The sequence below is a fragment of the Nymphaea colorata genome, chromosome 5 (genome assembly GCF_008831285.2).
Source record: "Nymphaea colorata isolate Beijing-Zhang1983 chromosome 5, ASM883128v2, whole genome shotgun sequence".
Lineage (NCBI taxonomy): Eukaryota > Viridiplantae > Streptophyta > Magnoliopsida > Nymphaeales > Nymphaeaceae > Nymphaea > Nymphaea colorata.
The window spans coordinates 8,634,794-8,652,561 of NC_045142.1; the positions used below are offsets into that span (position 1 = coordinate 8,634,794).

Consider the following 17,768-nt stretch of genomic DNA (forward strand, 5'->3'; position numbering starts at 1 on the left):
TGTGGGAGGCAACCTTATATCCTTGAGAAGCAAAAAACAGGGTGTGGTGTCAAGATCTAGTGCAGAATCTGAATACAGAGCTATGACTCAAACTGCCGCTGAAATGACTTGAGCTAAATCCATGCTATCTAGCCTAAGTGTCGATTCCAATTCCCATGAAGATGTATTGTGACAATCGAGCAGCCACATACATCGCAAACAATCCAATTTTCCATGAGAGAACTAAACATATTGAAGTAGACCGTCCTTACATTCAGGATTTCGTTCAAAGAGGAACCATAACCACTATTCATGTATCATCAAAAGATCAAGCTGCAGATGTCTTCACTAAAGCTCTCCCTATTGGTGATTTTTCTAGATGTTGTGACAAGCTGAGCATGATTAATATGTATGCTCCAGCTTGAAGGGGAGTGTTGAATTAGAAGAGTTTATGTTTCTAGGTGGTTATTTGCAATATTTAATAGTTAGGAAGTCTCTTTAAATGTTCCTCTATTTTCGGTTGATGTACTCTGTAAACCTCTCTTCAACCCTAATCTCTTTATTATGGAGATTAGGGTTAGTAAATGAAACAACGTTTCTCTCTCTAAGGCTGCCGGCTGTAACATGTACAAAACAATCATAAGCACAACATATACATTCCATCCCCCTATCCACACCACACAGACAAACATTTATACACATAAACACAGAGACACCTCCATAAATGCAAACATATGTGTGTATGTGCAGGAAAAAATGAGTACAACTAGTTAAGCATTTAATTGGCTCCTAGCTTAGAAATTTTGGACCCTTAGATGGCCTCATCCAAGGGACAATATCTCCACCTTCTTGGAAAAAGATGCTTACCATCAATAGTGACCATCCACCTTGCCTTCTTCCTCCTTTTTTAAAAGGAAATGGATTTCCAAACACGTGGAAAAAATCATCCAAAAGTCCAGACTGTCACTGTTAAAGAATGACCAGATGGGTTTGGATCTTGGTCCAGACCCAAACCAGTCAAAAATAAGCGTTGTTTCATTCCTGCTTTATTTCTCACGTGCCTTTATGCTTCATTAATGGCATATGAAGTAATTTATTGTACCATTGTTTATTATTCTGGCTTTGTATCTAACGTGAGAAAATAAAGTTTAGGGTTGAGTCTGCGTGCAGTTATGGCAGTCCCTCCCTTCTCTCCACTTGTCTTTCTTCTTCTTTATTTTCTGCAAGACTGAACTGCAGTAAATATCACAACCGATATACCCAAAAACTGACATGGTATCAGATCACTGGTTTGGCGACTTCTCCAGAAAGATCGCCCAGATGGATCTGATCTGAACTTTTCAGGAAAGACATCCCATTCCCCATCTCTTTTATTCTTCTTACTCTTTTATGATTTTATCTTTTGTCGCACCCTCTATGTCCTTTCTATTTGTGTTTTTCTCTACTCCATCTGGTTTATTCTCTGCATCATATTCATTCGTCAAGCACAGAACAGTGTTGAATAATCAAAACGTGTCAAAAAAAAGGGTGTTCAACATCCTTTTCTATTCCTCCTATTTTCTGCTATCTTTTCTTCAGCCTAAAACAAAGTTGAATCTGTCTATAGAGCCACGTTGAAATAATTAAGACATGCTCTAAAAAGTGTTGAACGTCCTTTTTTTATCATTCATTCTATTCTCTGCCATCTTTCCTTCAGCCTATATTAGAATCAAATGTGTGCATGTTCTGCCTTGTTTTCAGTCTGCTTATAGAATTCCATACCTTTATATTAGGCCTTGTTTTTCAGCAAAATTAAATATCTATTGTGCCATTAATTTCATATCTGTCCCACACAGTCTTAGTTCTGTGCATAGCAGGGATTCTATTTTGTGTGTAGCAAGGACTCGATATGCCCTCCCCCCACCCCAACAAAAAAAAAAGGCTACCGGTTGTCTTTCTTGCGGCATTCTATTTGACGGCATAAGAAAGTTTCTTTTCTGTTTATGCATGGACTGTACTTCTAACAATAGCTTTTCTTCTAGTTTATTGACCCAACTTGTTTCCCAAAAGCTTACTCATACCAATTATCTAACCTGGAAGCGACAGATAGTTCCTTTTAAAAGGAGTCATGATTTGTTTGGGCATCTAAATGGAACTTCCCCTTGTCCTGCCACAGTTTATCTTTCAGGAAGTGAAAAATGATGAAAGAGAGTCATCTATCACAACAGAGCGGAATCCAGAGTATGTTAAGTGGATGAGGAGTGACCAATCTCTCATAACATATATCACTTTCAACCTTTTAGATGAAGTACTTGCTACTATTTCTCATGATCTTAGTGCAGCAGAGTTGTGGGACATACTAGCAAACACATAGTCTCAGGTTTCAAAGGAGCGAGTTCTACAATTAAAGCGAGAATTTCAAAATCTCAAGAAAGGATCAAAACTCGTTATGGAATATTTGGCTCAAATGAAGGGGATCACAAATCAGCTTGCGGTGATTGGGAGTGCCGTTTCAGACCATGATAAGGTTCAATAGATACTAAGTGGGCTAGGCCCAGAGTATGATAGGTTTTGTACTGCTTTAGAAGTCCTTCCTACTTTTCCCAATTCTTCAAAACTCAAGGCTACACTTCTTCAGCATGAGACGAGTAGGAAACAAACCTCTGAGATTAGTGACGAAGGTTCTCACAATGTGCTAGTGATTGACAATAGATGTGGATATGGTCATGGAGGTGGAGGTTACCAAGGAGGATAAGGGTGTGGTCGTTTTGGTCAAGGTGGCAGAGGAATTTTACCAATTCCTAATATCCCTCCAGGGACTGAGAATCACATAAGAATTCCCACTTGTTTGCTATGCAACAAGAAAGGTCATGTTAAGGCAGATTGTTGGTACAATCCGTAAAATAAGGGAAAGACATACATACAAGAGAACAAGTAGGGAGGAATGCAGACAACACAAGGTCAGCCTTCTAAAATCTGTGCCAAATGATGTGCAGTAAATACTTATGACGGCTCTTTCAAAGATGCATTTCAAACAAAATGATCAACAGTGGTACATATACTCTTGGGCTGCTACACACGTCCCTAGAGATGCAGGTAAACTGTCTAATTTATTCCCTTATTTTGAAAGAGGAACCATTATCACGGGAGATGGGTCATATCATTGCATTACTCATACTGGAAATGCACAAATTCCTATATCAAATTCTTCGCTATCCTTATTTAATGTTCTACTTTCCCCAAATATAAAGAAAAACATTGTGTCTGTATCTAAACTTGTAGACGAAACATATTCTTTTGTTGAATTCACTACCTCTTCTGTGTATGCCAAGGACCTTGGAACGAAGAAGACGTTCGCTATTGAATGATGATAAACATAAGGAACAGAGAGCAAAGATTTGAAAAAGAAGAAAAGAAAACATCCATTATGTTAAACTGAACGGGAGAATTATAATAGACATAACACAAATTAAAAACGAAATCAAGACGGTCTGCTCTATAGACACCAATATCAGAAGAGAAGGTTACAATATGAAAGAGTACGTCTAAAATCTCTTCAGCAAAAGACACACCAGTTAAGGAAGGTAATTTATGCAGGAACACCAAAAAGCAGGTACTTGCACCTGTGACCAACTAATTATTAAATATCAAGTAGGCTGCCAAAGTTTCCATCATATTTCATAAGAAACTAAAAAACCATAAGAAACGCAAGGGCAAAGAATCATTTAAATGATATCTTCAGTCCAGGCTGTAATTAGAGTATCTTTAACTGGCCTGAAGAAAGAATTTTGATAAATTCCTAAAATAGATACTTAAAAAGGAGAGGCACTAAATGTTAAAATAAAGGACAGCTAGGTTATACAAAAATATCAACATCGTCAACTAAGATGATTTGGTTAGACACCAAATCATTTCAAGTAGAACCTTTAGTTTTTGGATCAAGATACTAATTTGAAACCATAAAAGCAACAACAAGTGTCCAGCCATTAGCATTGCAAGAAAATTACCCAGATCTAACAGAGAGGAAAAAGACAACTTTGACTCCAGTTTTATATAATATCAACTTGCATAAGCAAAAAGAGGTCAGACTTACGGATCAGCACGGTTAAGCCTGCAAGTTTCACAATAGTGTTGAAGGGGAATTTGTGGTTGCACACCCTCAACAGGTTTCTCAGGAATAATAACACAACCGAGATGTTGCCAAACACGACATTTTGGATCCTCGCACTGCTCACAATGACACAAACATATCAACTGTGAATATAGGGTGCCAAAGGGTTCTGAACATGCAAAAGACACACAGTGTGCCTAGAAAAATGCTATTCAACAGAAAATAATAAGTATTGCAGAGTACAGCAATGCCAGAGTCTCAGACGGCAGAGGAGACCTCAGAAATCAGAACAAAGATTAAAAATTGGTGATTTAACTTCAAATAGACTCGCTAAGCAAAAGCTTTATCACCTAACAAATGTATCCTGAAAAGGGAAAAAAAGTAATGCATTTAGTTGAGGATCAGGAAAGCCACCACAAAGGACCACTTCTAAGTTGACAAAGAAAATTGTGCTTCAAAAACAGGAACTACGTGATTATCTATAGAAATTTTAGTTTCGCGACTAGGATGAATCATGCTTTCCACTTGCTCATGAATATGAATGAGTTTGCAGACAGATTTCATTTCTTTCCATTGAAATAACACATGATAAATTCAAAGAACTACACATGCAAACCCTGGAACCATCAATTGAGAGGACTAATCAGCTGAATTATTTATTCAAGTGAAATGTGCCAAGATATAGGCTTTCTTGATAAGGATAAATTCCATATTAGCTTATTTAAGAAGGGTGTCGAGAGCTGGACACAAAGAAAAGGATGACAATTACCTTAGTTGTCAAGGTGTCCCCGAGGCAACGCCTAGTCGTGGACTAGTCGTCAGTCCACATCCCATGCCTAAGTCCATCACTTAGGCATCGGGTGTTGGTTTGGCGCCTAGGCTGGACTAGGCGCGCGTTGTAGCCTAGTCCATTTGGCACGCCTGCAGTTACTTTTTGTCAGATTTTTGTCGTATTCTTTCCGAGTTTCATTCTCCCTTGCATTCTTAATATTTCAGCAGCTTAATTGTTGGTACTTTTGAATCCCCAGAACAAGAGGGGATCTGCTATCTATTGTGAAAAACTGATAGATTAAACACTAGGGCTATATGTTCTATATGTTATTTGTTGTAATTCTTTACTGCATACAGCAGCAAATTTTCTGAGGTTGGTGCAACTTCAGTTTACTTTGGTATGATGTAGCCAGGCCTTCCCTCACAAATGTAGCTTACTTTTTGTTAGTATCTACTTCAGTTTACTTTTGTTACTTTGGTGCAACTTCAGTAACTGACTATCACAGTTGACCTCCAATTGCATGATGGAATAATGTTGGCTAGCCAAAATTCTTAGAAAAACATTAGCCATGTATATATGTATCTATATATACATACATACATACATACATACATACATACATACATACATACATATATATATATATATACAAGTGTGTGCCTGTGTATTTTAAATTATCTTGCAATTGATTAGAGACTTTGTCTTATATTTTAAATTCAATGCATCAAACATTTTATTTTGCTGTTTTATAAGTTGATTTTGACTAATTCTAACTTGCTAACATGGTAACTTAACACATAAAACATAAAGCCAACATTTTAGAATTACAAATAAATAAACAAAATTGCAACGACTTTTGTAAACCTTTTTGCGCTAGGTGCACCTAGGCAGCGCCTGGCCTCCTTGACAACTAAGACAATTATGGATGGAGTTTCTGAAGAAGCACAAGCCCAAAACATAGCCACATGTGTCAACTTTTTCCTCAAAGACAAAATACCATGGCAGGATATTCAAAATGTTGCTATAAATGAATACATTGCTATTGTTTATGCTCACTTTCTTTGGCATTTTTTCACAACATTTTTGAAAATATCCATGAAATTTGTAACCATGGTTGAACAGTATATAACTAGGGATGGAAACCAAGGAGAGTGAGAGGAGCCCCACGTGTCACCAGATATTCTAAAGAGAAAAGCATACATGAATTTTGAAACGTTAGTTATGGCCCACCCCGGATTTTTCATGAAAGATGACAGGCCCAACAGGCCCCACCTACATAAATCCTCTGCTTTTGCCCCTAAATAAATTCCACATAGTTTCTCCACTTTAACCAGTTGGACGTCAGAAAGAAAGCTACTGAACAACTTAATAGATTGTGCCAGAATTAGGCACTATACAAAGTAACAATACTATCAGATACAATAGGAAAATGGCTCAAAAACTCATGACATAGCAATGCGAACCTATCATGGTACAACTATAACCACGATCATGCCATGGCATTTTTTCCAAAATACGAGCAATTAAGACCCACGAAAGTATCATCATTACTAGTGTCAGGCTTCAATAAAACATAAATTATTAGATTTTCATATTATAATCTTTTTCTTTGCTCCTTGCACTTCTAACAAATATCTATTTTGTAATAAGTAAATTGGAGCCACTAATGCTCTCTATGCACCTGTTATGTGTAGTTAATTGGAGCCAGCAAATATAATAAAGTAAAATACATGAAGATCATAAGAGAACACAAAAATAAAAAGGCAGAACCTACTATTATTGATGACATTGTCCAACTAAACCAATATCAACCAAATAACAGGTGAAGTTACATAATCTGTGTGGCATAAAAAACAGCAACTCCCATACATAAGCTCAATGTCACGGACTATATGGAATACAGTATGTTCCCATCATTAAACTCTACAGAACATTCCAGAGAAGGACGAGAGACAAGTGTGACACAAGCATGGTAGAAATTATCACATATTGAGGTTCCAACGAAAGTTGTTCTTAGCTGTACCTGAATCATCGATTCCATCATAAATGAGCTCCCACATGGACAACAGATCTTCGTATCCAAAAGAGCATGATCCTCTACTTCTTCTTTTGGCTTCACTATATTCAAAGTTGAGCTATTATGGCCCTTTGATGCAAGATCAGAAGCAAAATAGATTGGCATTTTCCTACCAACAAGCAAGTTCAGTGTGAGCTAAATCAAAGACAAGGCACAAACTGCAAACTAGCAAATTCCAAGCTAGAAAACCATATAATGATACTAGTTAATACCTAGATAGTGTTTGTAGCATGGTTACTGAACAAAATATTTTTCAAAACATTCAACCTAGGAAAAAAAAACTTTCAACTACAAAATATACCTGTAGGTGTCATCAACTATTTTCAGAATTTCCTCCTTCCCAACAGAGTGTTTTCTTCCCCAAGCATTTTTTGAAGCTAGAAAGAATGTAGAAAAAAATCATTATCTAGAGAAGGAAGCAATAAATTCTCAAGACCAAGCTGGACTAACAAGAGAACACATCAATGAATAAAGCTGCTCAGCAGCTCAATCTAACTAAACGCAGAACTCCTAAGTTGCAAAAGAAGTATTAACATACCACAGATATTCTGCAAAGTAGCTACGTAATTCATCACATGCCTTATAGAAAAGGAGATCATGACAATAAGAAAACAAAACTATCATATGTTTGACCAATATCATCATGTTATGACTTCACAATAACATTGTACCCAGAATCACCTTGAGACTGACACCATTGAGAAATTATTGCCAGCTTAATTTTCAATGTGCATTGCCACACCTTTTCTCTCTCCACAAATGGGCTTGACCTTAGAATTCACTACCCTGATGGTCCCTTGCTTTGTCCTACAGTCCAAGTTGAATAACTTTGCTTCCTCATATGAGATGAGTTTATGCATCACCTAATCGTGCTTTCCACCATGCAGGTCTACATTTTGTGGATTATTTGCATTGCACTCATTTTTGTCACACAAACCCGCAGCTTCTCTATCTTTTGGCCATGCAACATTGTTTTACCCTTCGTCCTTCACATGACACTTGGGACATTTCCTCACTAGATACTTTTCTTGAGAGGGACAACACGACAAACACAAAAAGGCGGCCATATGTCTCGTTAGTCCACTTTCTTGCCTCTATAATATTGATTCTTCCAATCTTGGATGAAGGACTTCCATTGAGTGTACTTCTAAGTATTGGATCATCAAATATAAATGCTCCTAGCTATGAATATTGCTTTGGTCTGTCTTTGGATTGCAGCCATGGATAAAAGCCCACAATAAGGCAGTTGAGCTTGTCTTCATTTGGCATATTAGGTGTGTACAACATGAGATTGTGGAAAGCCCCCACATAGTCCTATAGGGCTCCAGTGCATGAATTTCACCACCAACTGATAAGCCTGATATGGTGCATTATCGACCATGATGTAGTTTCTGAGTTTTACCTTCAAATCATTATATATTTCAATTTCAATCATTCTCTGTTCAACATTGCAATGCTTATGTTGCCACCATGCTACAACTTCATTGTCAAGCAGCATAGCTATAGCTTTAACCTTGACAATATCAACCAATGCATTCTGAATCTGAATATAGTCCTCTACCTGGAATGAAAGATTTTAATCACCCTACTAGCTGAGCATATGCCAGGCCCTTGATTGGCAATCGGGGCCCCAACCCATACAGGGTTAGGCTCAGTCATGAACACTACCCTCAGGCCATAGCCTGGGCTGGCCCAATAATTTATTTGGCCAGCTGGGTCCCATGGGCCTGTCAGGCATGATAAATCTAGGACAGCTAAAGGGTTCCTTATTATTTCATTACATCAAGAAATGGCCACAAGAAATGGTCGGTGAAGGCCCTTGTGGAGCATTACTACAGCATGTATGATGTGAACATGGAGGGGCTTAACCTCTACTAGAAGAGATCCTTGCTAACATTCGATTACTGAAAATAAGGGAAACAGAAAGCATCACTGCCACTCACTTCCCTTTCCTTCCAACAGTGTCAACACAGCATCAACATCATCAAGTGTCAATCATCTGGTCCAACTGGCATCGTGCTCTTCATCCTCTATAGGAATGTCCAACTTTCCATTGAACAACACCCCTCAATTTCAACCAGGTTCTTTTTTCTCTTGGTTGGTGGTTAGCTTTGTTCATCCTTCCTTTTCTGTTTGTTATATATATTTGCATTCCCATATTCTTCTTTGTAGATCTATCGATAAAGGCATAAAGCTTTTTCCACTTAAATTTTTTCTTTTTTTCATTTATAAATCAGCCAAGTACTAGAAAGACAATCCAGTCCACAACCACAATAAACCTAGGCCAGCGACGAGCTTAGTTGTGAACACATCGCCTGGGTGTGAGTCCACACCCGTCGCGTAAGTACATCACTTACGCGACAAGTGTTAGAATGGCGCATCGTCGCACCTAGGCTGGATTAGGCGCTAGCATGCCTAGTGCATGGGAAGGTGAAATGTCACCTTCCCTTCAAATTAATGTCCTGCAATTTTATTCTACATTGATATACCATATATAATTATATTATGCGCAGTCACATTATACAACTTCTGTTCTTTAAATACAGTTTGTTATACGTTAATTACATATTCTACATCAACTAACCAAGTGGAAGTTCCAGCCATACATTAAGTACATATTCTATAAAACCATGAATGTGTATATATATCTTATGTGCTCTAAAACATATTTTGTGGAACCTGTGCCAGCCCTCTTACCCATGATAAAACCTAGGTTTATGGTAAAAAGACCACCAGTTTCTCTTGGTTAGTGAATGTCTAGTAATCAGAGCAATACATGCAGACCTCACTTCAATATAGTTTGATGTTAGAGCTGCAAAGAAGCAATATGAACTATGTAGATGATAGTCCAGACCTGAAGCCCATCAAAGGATGTTATTCTTTAATTGAAGCTCCTTTACTTCGATCTGCAAGGTAGTTGCGATTATAAAGCAGTCACCTTACTTGCTTCTACAAGTGATCTAAACTACATATATATATAGTATGATGTTGTTTCTGCTAATTGTGTTGTCTAATCCTACACAGGCACTCATGCTCATCACTTTGACAGTGTGGAGCACACTATCTGCTTAGGAAAGATAGTCCTATTATGCAAGCGATTTTTGTATTATGTATGGCAGGTCTAGCCATACACCAAACGCGTAGGCAAAAGCTTTCACCATTTTATGTTCACTTCTGCTACACTATGATGTTTGGCTTTTAACTTTGTACATATATTAATGGTGCTTCCACATTACTTGCATCTAAGGTTATGGATTCCTCTAGCCATCCATCCATCTGGATCTCACACAAGCAGCCCAATACAATGCATGGGGCTGCATGTGTGAAAGATCCAGATGAACGGATGACCAAAAGATTTCAGCTTCTCTATGTACATATATGTAGCAACAATAAAATTTTGAGCTAACAGATCTATTTATTATCTATATTCATTTCAAAAAAAATTACCAAAATAGATTAAAAAATACAAAATATGATTTTCCATGTCCAAGCTAGAACTCAGGTCCATATCTGTCTCCAGCCACCGAAGGATTTTTTTTTTTTTTAATGCTCCATACTGGGGAGTCAACTACACACACACACACACATATACCAATGTGACAACTGACATAGTTCATAGCATTTGACAAGTTCATCCAACAACTTCCTTCACCCCATCCTACTGATTTGTCACCCTGATAACAACAGTATCTCAAACCTTCCTACTTCAAAAATAGAAACCTTCCAAAATCATTATTACTTAATTAAAGTCAAGAATCTGAAAATTTGAAGTAATTATTTTCTTCACTAATGAAGCCTAGTTAGAGTCATTCCTTCACAAGTGAGTGTGATCCCAGAGTTAACTGGTGTCTGCATTTAGACATTACATGTAATCAGAGTTAACCGGTATGTACATTAACATTTAGCCTTCATAATGGCTTTTCTTTTCATTGGGAAAAAATTTAAATTTGATAGTTTACATTTGCTATTAAAATTATTTTTACAATATGCAATTCAAAAATAATACTTGTGAATCTCTTTCTTACAATTAGTTGGATTCTAGTTTAAAATTTATTTCCTTAACCATAATAGGTGGTTTTGCAAATAGTCCAAGATAACTTATATCATTAAGTAATACACTATAGGTATCATAAGAACATGCGCAAACGGTCTTTGACAAATTCATTAAGATATATTTCAGTTTTTAATATTTAGTAGACATTGACGATGATGCATTTTTCTTGATAATCTTCTTCTGTCGATCCCTTGTTCATCTGCATATCAATGGCGATTTTCCTAGAGTTTGCATGTATCTATGTGTGCCTACGTTTGTGTTTGTGCATTTAATCTGTTCTAAGACAAAGTAGACAAAGTTGACCAAGTCAAAATGGACAAGAAAAGGCAGGAGTGCAATAACCACAACTTGCTGAGCTTGACCATGTTGACACTGTACCTAAGTCCTCAAGGATCACGAAGGTGTATCTAACCACTTTTTGTGACTAATCCAGCTACTTCAGTAGGATATAGGCCATCATTCAGCCCATCCATGGTAAAAGAAGTGCATGCCACCTGCTGTATGTGTCCGTTCACTCTTCCTTGTAGACCAAGTGGGTACTTGACAGGTTAACAAGTGGGAACACCATTTCCCAGTAGCAGATGGTGGGACCCAGCACATTATTCTTGTCAAAATTTTTCCGCTTATTAACTGATCTCAAATTCCGACCTCTTCATTTAGCTGATGGTCCAAGCTAGCATAGAGATTCAAGCCCATGGAACTATTGGGCAGATGAAAGGCTCACTATGCCACATCCATCAGCAAAGTTTATGGAACCATAATAATCAGGCACTAACCAAGTCCAAAAGCATATTCATCCAGCAAAAACTAAATGCGACAAACTAAAAAAATGATCTCTTCCATACATTTCATGCAGTCGAATAAACAGAGTCCATGGGATTTATCACGAGAAACAAAAAGTAAGGCTAATTTACATTACCTTGGTCATCAGAAAGAAGTGCCAAAATACGGTCAACAAGATCCTGTTTCAAGAGAAAGTGACAGGTTTCAGTTAGTGAAAAGAGTAAAGAAAACAAATAATCAGGAAAAACAACAACAAGATAAGAAAGAATCACACAGATCTTATTCAGATTCAACCATCACAGTCAAAGACACAAAAGCACAAAAAAACATAAAGTTGCAAAACCAAAAAATACTTGACATTGTTGCGCAAGGGTGGCACAGATTAATTAGAAACCATTATAGCTGTAAAAAATATACTAAATGAGCATAACAAGAAATCTAAAGCTTTGTATATTTTACACGACAAGGTATGTTACACATAACCATAGACAAGCATGTGTCTGTGAGATTGCCAATGTCCTATGCATACACTGTATATGACTATATGTTCTAGCTTCATGAAATAAATGGAGAAAAATGATGAGACATGTCAATACTTCAGAAAAGCAACCCAACACCAGGATTCAGCTTCCCTAGAGCCTAGAGGACAAACCTGCTTTTTTCCTTGCTTCGCAAGGCCTATTTGAGTCAAAACATCCTTCAATTCCTTTATTCGGAAATACTGAAGCTTTTCCTGAAAGAGGTAGAAACTTATTAACACACTTACTGAATAAGAAAAATTAATCACTGCACAGGATACAAGTATTAAAAGCTCCATAATAACAAACCGATCTTCTCCATCCTAGAAGAAAAAACCAAAAGCCTAAAACAGCAAAATCATAGTGTCTACAAATAAACATGTGTCTAATTGGTCATTTAAATGATAAAATATTTTCAGAAGAAGAAAAAAATTGAGCTCTTCAGAATGGCGAAACTGTAACAATGAAATTTAGTTTAATCATTTTTATGAGTAAAAATACACATTGCCACATTGGCCTTTATCAGTCGCATATATTGTACTATGACTATTTTCAATCTGCCAATAAGAGGGAGGTTGACATTCAACTTCATTGTCTCTAATCATCCATAACTTTTTATCATTTAAAAATAGCTTTGTTTTTTCTCAATTGAAAATTTAGGACAGATTCAACCCCTAGACCTCAATTCTCTATACTGTTATGCAAAATGGTTCGTCTATAAAGCAGATTCTTCCTGCTGCATACACAACTATCCATAAATCACATAGGAAACTTTTTGGTGGACATCAAAATCGAGATGCAGCTCCAGGCTGAGGCCTTGAGGAATCAAAAAATGAAAAGAACATGGCATCATAGTTGCATCAACAACTTTCTTACATGACTACTTGATAACCATAAAAGTTCTAATGGCTACTCAAATATGAGATGAAGTCATAGTATTGTAGCATAAGCACATCAACTAACCAATAAACAGGAACAATATGTGACACTGGGACTGCCATAGTCCAAAAACTTAGTGACCTATATCAGCGATATTTCAAAATATCACTCTAAACATTGCCAAGTTGAAGTTTCCAAACAATATCTAGTTTCTCAATGAAATCCGGAATTGCAAGAAATTCAAAACTGTGAAAACTATATACCACAGATTCACAATATATCATCTTTATGTGAAAGTATCGGAATTGCAAGAAATTCAAAACTGTGAAACTATATACCACAGATTCACAATAAATCATCTTTATGTGAAAGTATCTTTTGAGCTTTCTTTTTGCCACATTTTATTCCTAGTAGATGCCTTACGTTTAAAAAACCTTCATAGTAATCTTTGTTGGTTTTGCAACAAAATAGCAGCATTATGTCACGTTTTTTCAAAAAGAAATTGTATATTTTACAATGTTTAATACTGACCTGATGAGACAGATTTAAAGGGAAAACTCCCCAATAAAATCCCAGTAAATTGTCAAGAATCAAATTAGCAGCTTAGCTACTATGTTCACAAAGAACAGAGATATAACACACTGCTCGTTTAATGGTCAAAAGTGTACAAAGGCAGGTGCATAGGCCCTGGGCCACCAGCTTTTCAACTAGGCTACCACCTAGGCGCTGAAGTTAAAAAACGTTGTAGGATATCTTTCTCATTTTTTTCTTCATTTCCTTTTTCTTTCTTCTTTCCTTCTTTTTCTTTCTTTTTTCCCTTCCACTTCTTCGCCCATTTTTTCCTTTCATTTGCTGTTTGTGGCCTGCCAAGGTGCTGTCTACTCCTTTTTTAAGGTCCATGCCTTGTGACTACTCAGACTGCTCCAGAAAGCATCCCCTGAGGAACTGACACCCAGCGAACAAACAATAATCCACCACTAGAAGTTCTTTTGTTCAGAAACAAAAGGACCCAAATGCTGCTGGAGGTTCACAGACTTGTCAGTTGTCACCATCTAGAGATGTCTTATTTGTAAGCAAGCTAGCCAACAGGATTAATAAAATATTAGGGACAATTGGTGTTATCAAAATAAGCCTGCATTGGCCAATTCAAATCGAATTGGTGGCAACTGGATTTGATTCCATAGCCAATTCAAGAGTGGCACCCACCTTGTTCTAACTAATTCTTTATATATTTTATAACTTTTTTAACTTTTTGATTGTTTTATAATGTTTTCATTTAATTTATTAAAATTGACTTTTAATAGTTTTGGCTGATTCACCTGAAAGAGTGAACTAGCCGATTCACTACATCGACAGCCTCACTGATTCGATTGACACACCGATTTGGATAATGTTGGCCACAATTGCTTGTCCTTAAAGCTTTCCAAAATCTCGTATCTTTGTAAGCTAATGACAACAAAATTCAGACAAGCCTTTGAATGTCTTTGGAGTAATCTAGAGTCGAAGAAAGGGGCTCCCCCATAATGCCGAAACAAAGAACTGCCTTCATGTTTTGTTAATTAATGCCCATAAACCTGAAATTTAAACCCTCATGTTAGACCATACGTGTGCTGCATAAGACCAGCCATGACTAGACATAGATGAGGTTAATATTCTCTCTTTTGAAGGTCTAAAACGATCATTTGTATTGTCTCCACACTTATTGAGCATAAAAGAAGTTCTAACCCTCGTACTTTTTGCCTTCTCTCCCCTTGAAAATACCTGACTTTCCCTCCTCATTCATGCATTTTGAGATCCCAATCCAAAAGGTTGGGGACTACCAACAAAGAAAAACCTATATGCTTATGTAGCATAACCTCCCTCTTAAACCATCTGCAATCTTGCTTCTGGATTCCAGTTCCAAGACTAATTCCAAAGCCACAGTCCTTCTTGCCTCAGGCTCTAATTCCTCTTAAACAAAGAAAAACCTATATGCTTGCGATAGAATTTTTTTTTTTCTTTTTTAACATTTTTCCAGTGACTGCTAATATATACCCTGGGATGAGAACATGTAAATTGGATATATCATACAAGAAACATCATTCTCAGCAATTTCTTGAGATGGGCTTCAACCTTCCACACAAAAGTTTTTTGGAGTTTGTTTTCCACGAAATATCATGAAAACATTGGAACTCAAAAAAAAATGGAAAAATAGCACAATAGAAAAGGCTAGGAAACTATGAGTTTTACACTAATATCCTTATAAAAAAAAAATTCAAATATCCATATAACTATTTAAATTCATAAAACAAATGACAAGAAAGAAATCTTTTAAGAAAATCAACATTGTGATATTACCATAATAACCACACAATGTTTATTTTCTGTCAATATTTTAACAATACCAAGATATTTAGCTGATGTTTTTAGTTAGCTTAAATGACAACAATATCAAAGTAATTTCAAAAAAAAAAGAGAGAAAATTAATACATACATAAATAGATGTATTCATCAATTTAAAATGTCGTCTTTGTATACTGCAACCTCATAAAACCTATCCAGATCCACACATCCTAGAAAAATTCCTGCTGACATTCTTTAGAGCTTGGAAGAAAAACATTGAAGATTAAACCTGCAGATTTTATCTTGACCTGTTGCCAATACTTAAAATGAAGATGACCCACCACGAAAATCAATCATCAGACACCAGCCACCTTCATAAAGAACCACTGACTTCCACCAACTCGACCACATACTCCAATGCACAAAAAATGCTAATGTTTCTAATAAAAAGAACAAACAAGTAGTCCATGAGATACTTAGAAGTTAGAATCTACACGCCCAATTTCCTTGGTTGTTTCATTTTTTCATTTATTAGTTTTAAGACTTTGGATATAATTTTTCAATCATACCACCAAGGGTTATATTGATTTTTTCCTTTTAGAACTTTCAAAATACTTGCTTACTTGACTACCAGGAACATTACATCTCCACCTTAATTTGACATGTCAAGTTCATGGATAATCTTTCATTAATTTATTTAATTCTACAACCTCGCCAACTTAAGTTAGAATGTGCCTATATGTTCATGATGTTTAATATTTCTTTTATATTACATTTTTTTATAATTTCCTATTACATTTTTCTCTTTTAACTTAGTGAAAAGTCATTCAAATGGTTGTCTTCCATATAGTATGATAAAAAAAAATACACCTGCAACTTGATTCTGATGAAACAGTTCAACATGCTTTCCTACAAACATCAATTATATATATATATAACATGTTAATGATAATTCAACGGTTAACTCCCAGCAATAAATATGAAGAAGACAATTGCACCTCAGACTTTGCTAATTCAAGTTTGACAGGAACTAGTATTAAAGCAACACAAGAATGCCAAAGGTTCCTATATTATGGAACTTCTTGATGCTCCATACAGTTTATCATCTACTACCTTCTTGTTTAAAACAACTGAAAAAGAATTACCCAAAATATGACATAAGTTAACAACTTAAAGGTCCAACGCGATCTATGCTCGCAGCATTAAACGAATGTATATCGTTCATAATTCTTAGCTTCAGCTTCAATATGAAGGTCAATAGCAAGAAGCAATAGCAACATATGGCATATTGTTCAATTCATTTAATCATCTCTGTGACTAAAGGAGACCTCTGAGCAGTTTAAAAAACATAAGTTCATACTTTGCATGCTTTTCAGTAAATAGAGTGTCTTGAACTAGCAGAATCATTGCCTTCAGGAGGCCATTCAGCAGAAATACAAGGCCTCCTGAAAAGTGAAGAAATCGATTACAACAACCGCAAATACTACAAAACTTCGTTAACCACAAAAAACAACAAACCTTGCAACTTGACACGGAATCCATGACGAATACTTCCCACAAACGAATCCAGATGCTCCCAGCTCCGACACGTTATCAGCAGAAACCGGCCCAAATTACCAAACTCCACAATTTCCAACACCAAGCCCCCTAAAGAACGGCACTGGTAGGCCACGGACAAGCCGACCTCAGGCCAAATACACACTTAATAGCACCAAGGAAACGCTTCAAACGAAACTAGAAGAAATCAACTGTCCAAAATTACCACAATTCTCCGACCAAGACTCCAATTTAGCCGGATATCTTTCAGAGACAGACACCCCACGCCACAAATGATAAACAACCCAAGCGAACCAGATTTTACCCCCAAGCAAGAAAACAAATCAAACCCTCAATTCAGAGGGATCCCCTGCTCAGCCAAGCAAACCATAAGAAGCAGTGCAGGAAACACATCGGGGATAAGAAACCCTAGGAAGGAACGTGGGAAATGGTCCCAAACGCTAGGGACAGGCGGTCGAAGGTTCCGGATCGATCACAGAGAAACAACGAGCAAGAGAGAAGAAAAGAGAGAGATGGCGAAGGTGATCGCGAAGTGCGCGTAGGAAGAGGAAGGGAGAGAGAGCAGTTCCCGTTCGCCGCCTGCATTCGTCCTTCTATTTGACCCCCCTCTTTCTTCCACCTTTCCCCCGAAGGAGAGCCGGAACCACAGGTCCACAGCCAGACGGGGACTGTAACCCGTGTCCGCAGACTTCAATCCGCCCTATTCCGGATTTGGGTTCCGGAGGCCACTCGCGCAC

General features: G+C 37.0%; 1 protein-coding gene across 1 annotated transcript in view; it reads right to left on the reverse strand.

Moving 5' to 3' along the window:
• LOC116254503 (E3 SUMO-protein ligase SIZ1) overlaps positions 1-17,744 on the reverse strand; it is a 63,018-nt gene extending 45,274 nt beyond the window's left edge. The window contains exons 1-7 of the mRNA XM_031629928.2: positions 17,237-17,744; positions 16,993-17,134; positions 12,408-12,488; positions 11,892-11,934; positions 7,220-7,295; positions 6,865-7,027; positions 4,052-4,185 (exon numbers count right to left, since the gene is read on the reverse strand). Of these exons, the coding sequence (XP_031485788.1) occupies positions 4,052-4,185; positions 6,865-7,027; positions 7,220-7,295; positions 11,892-11,934; positions 12,408-12,488; positions 16,993-17,016 (521 nt within the window). The 5' untranslated portion in view covers positions 17,017-17,134; positions 17,237-17,744. The remainder of the gene's footprint in view (positions 1-4,051; positions 4,186-6,864; positions 7,028-7,219; positions 7,296-11,891; positions 11,935-12,407; positions 12,489-16,992; positions 17,135-17,236) is intronic.
• Positions 17,745-17,768: the final 24 nt, after the last annotated feature.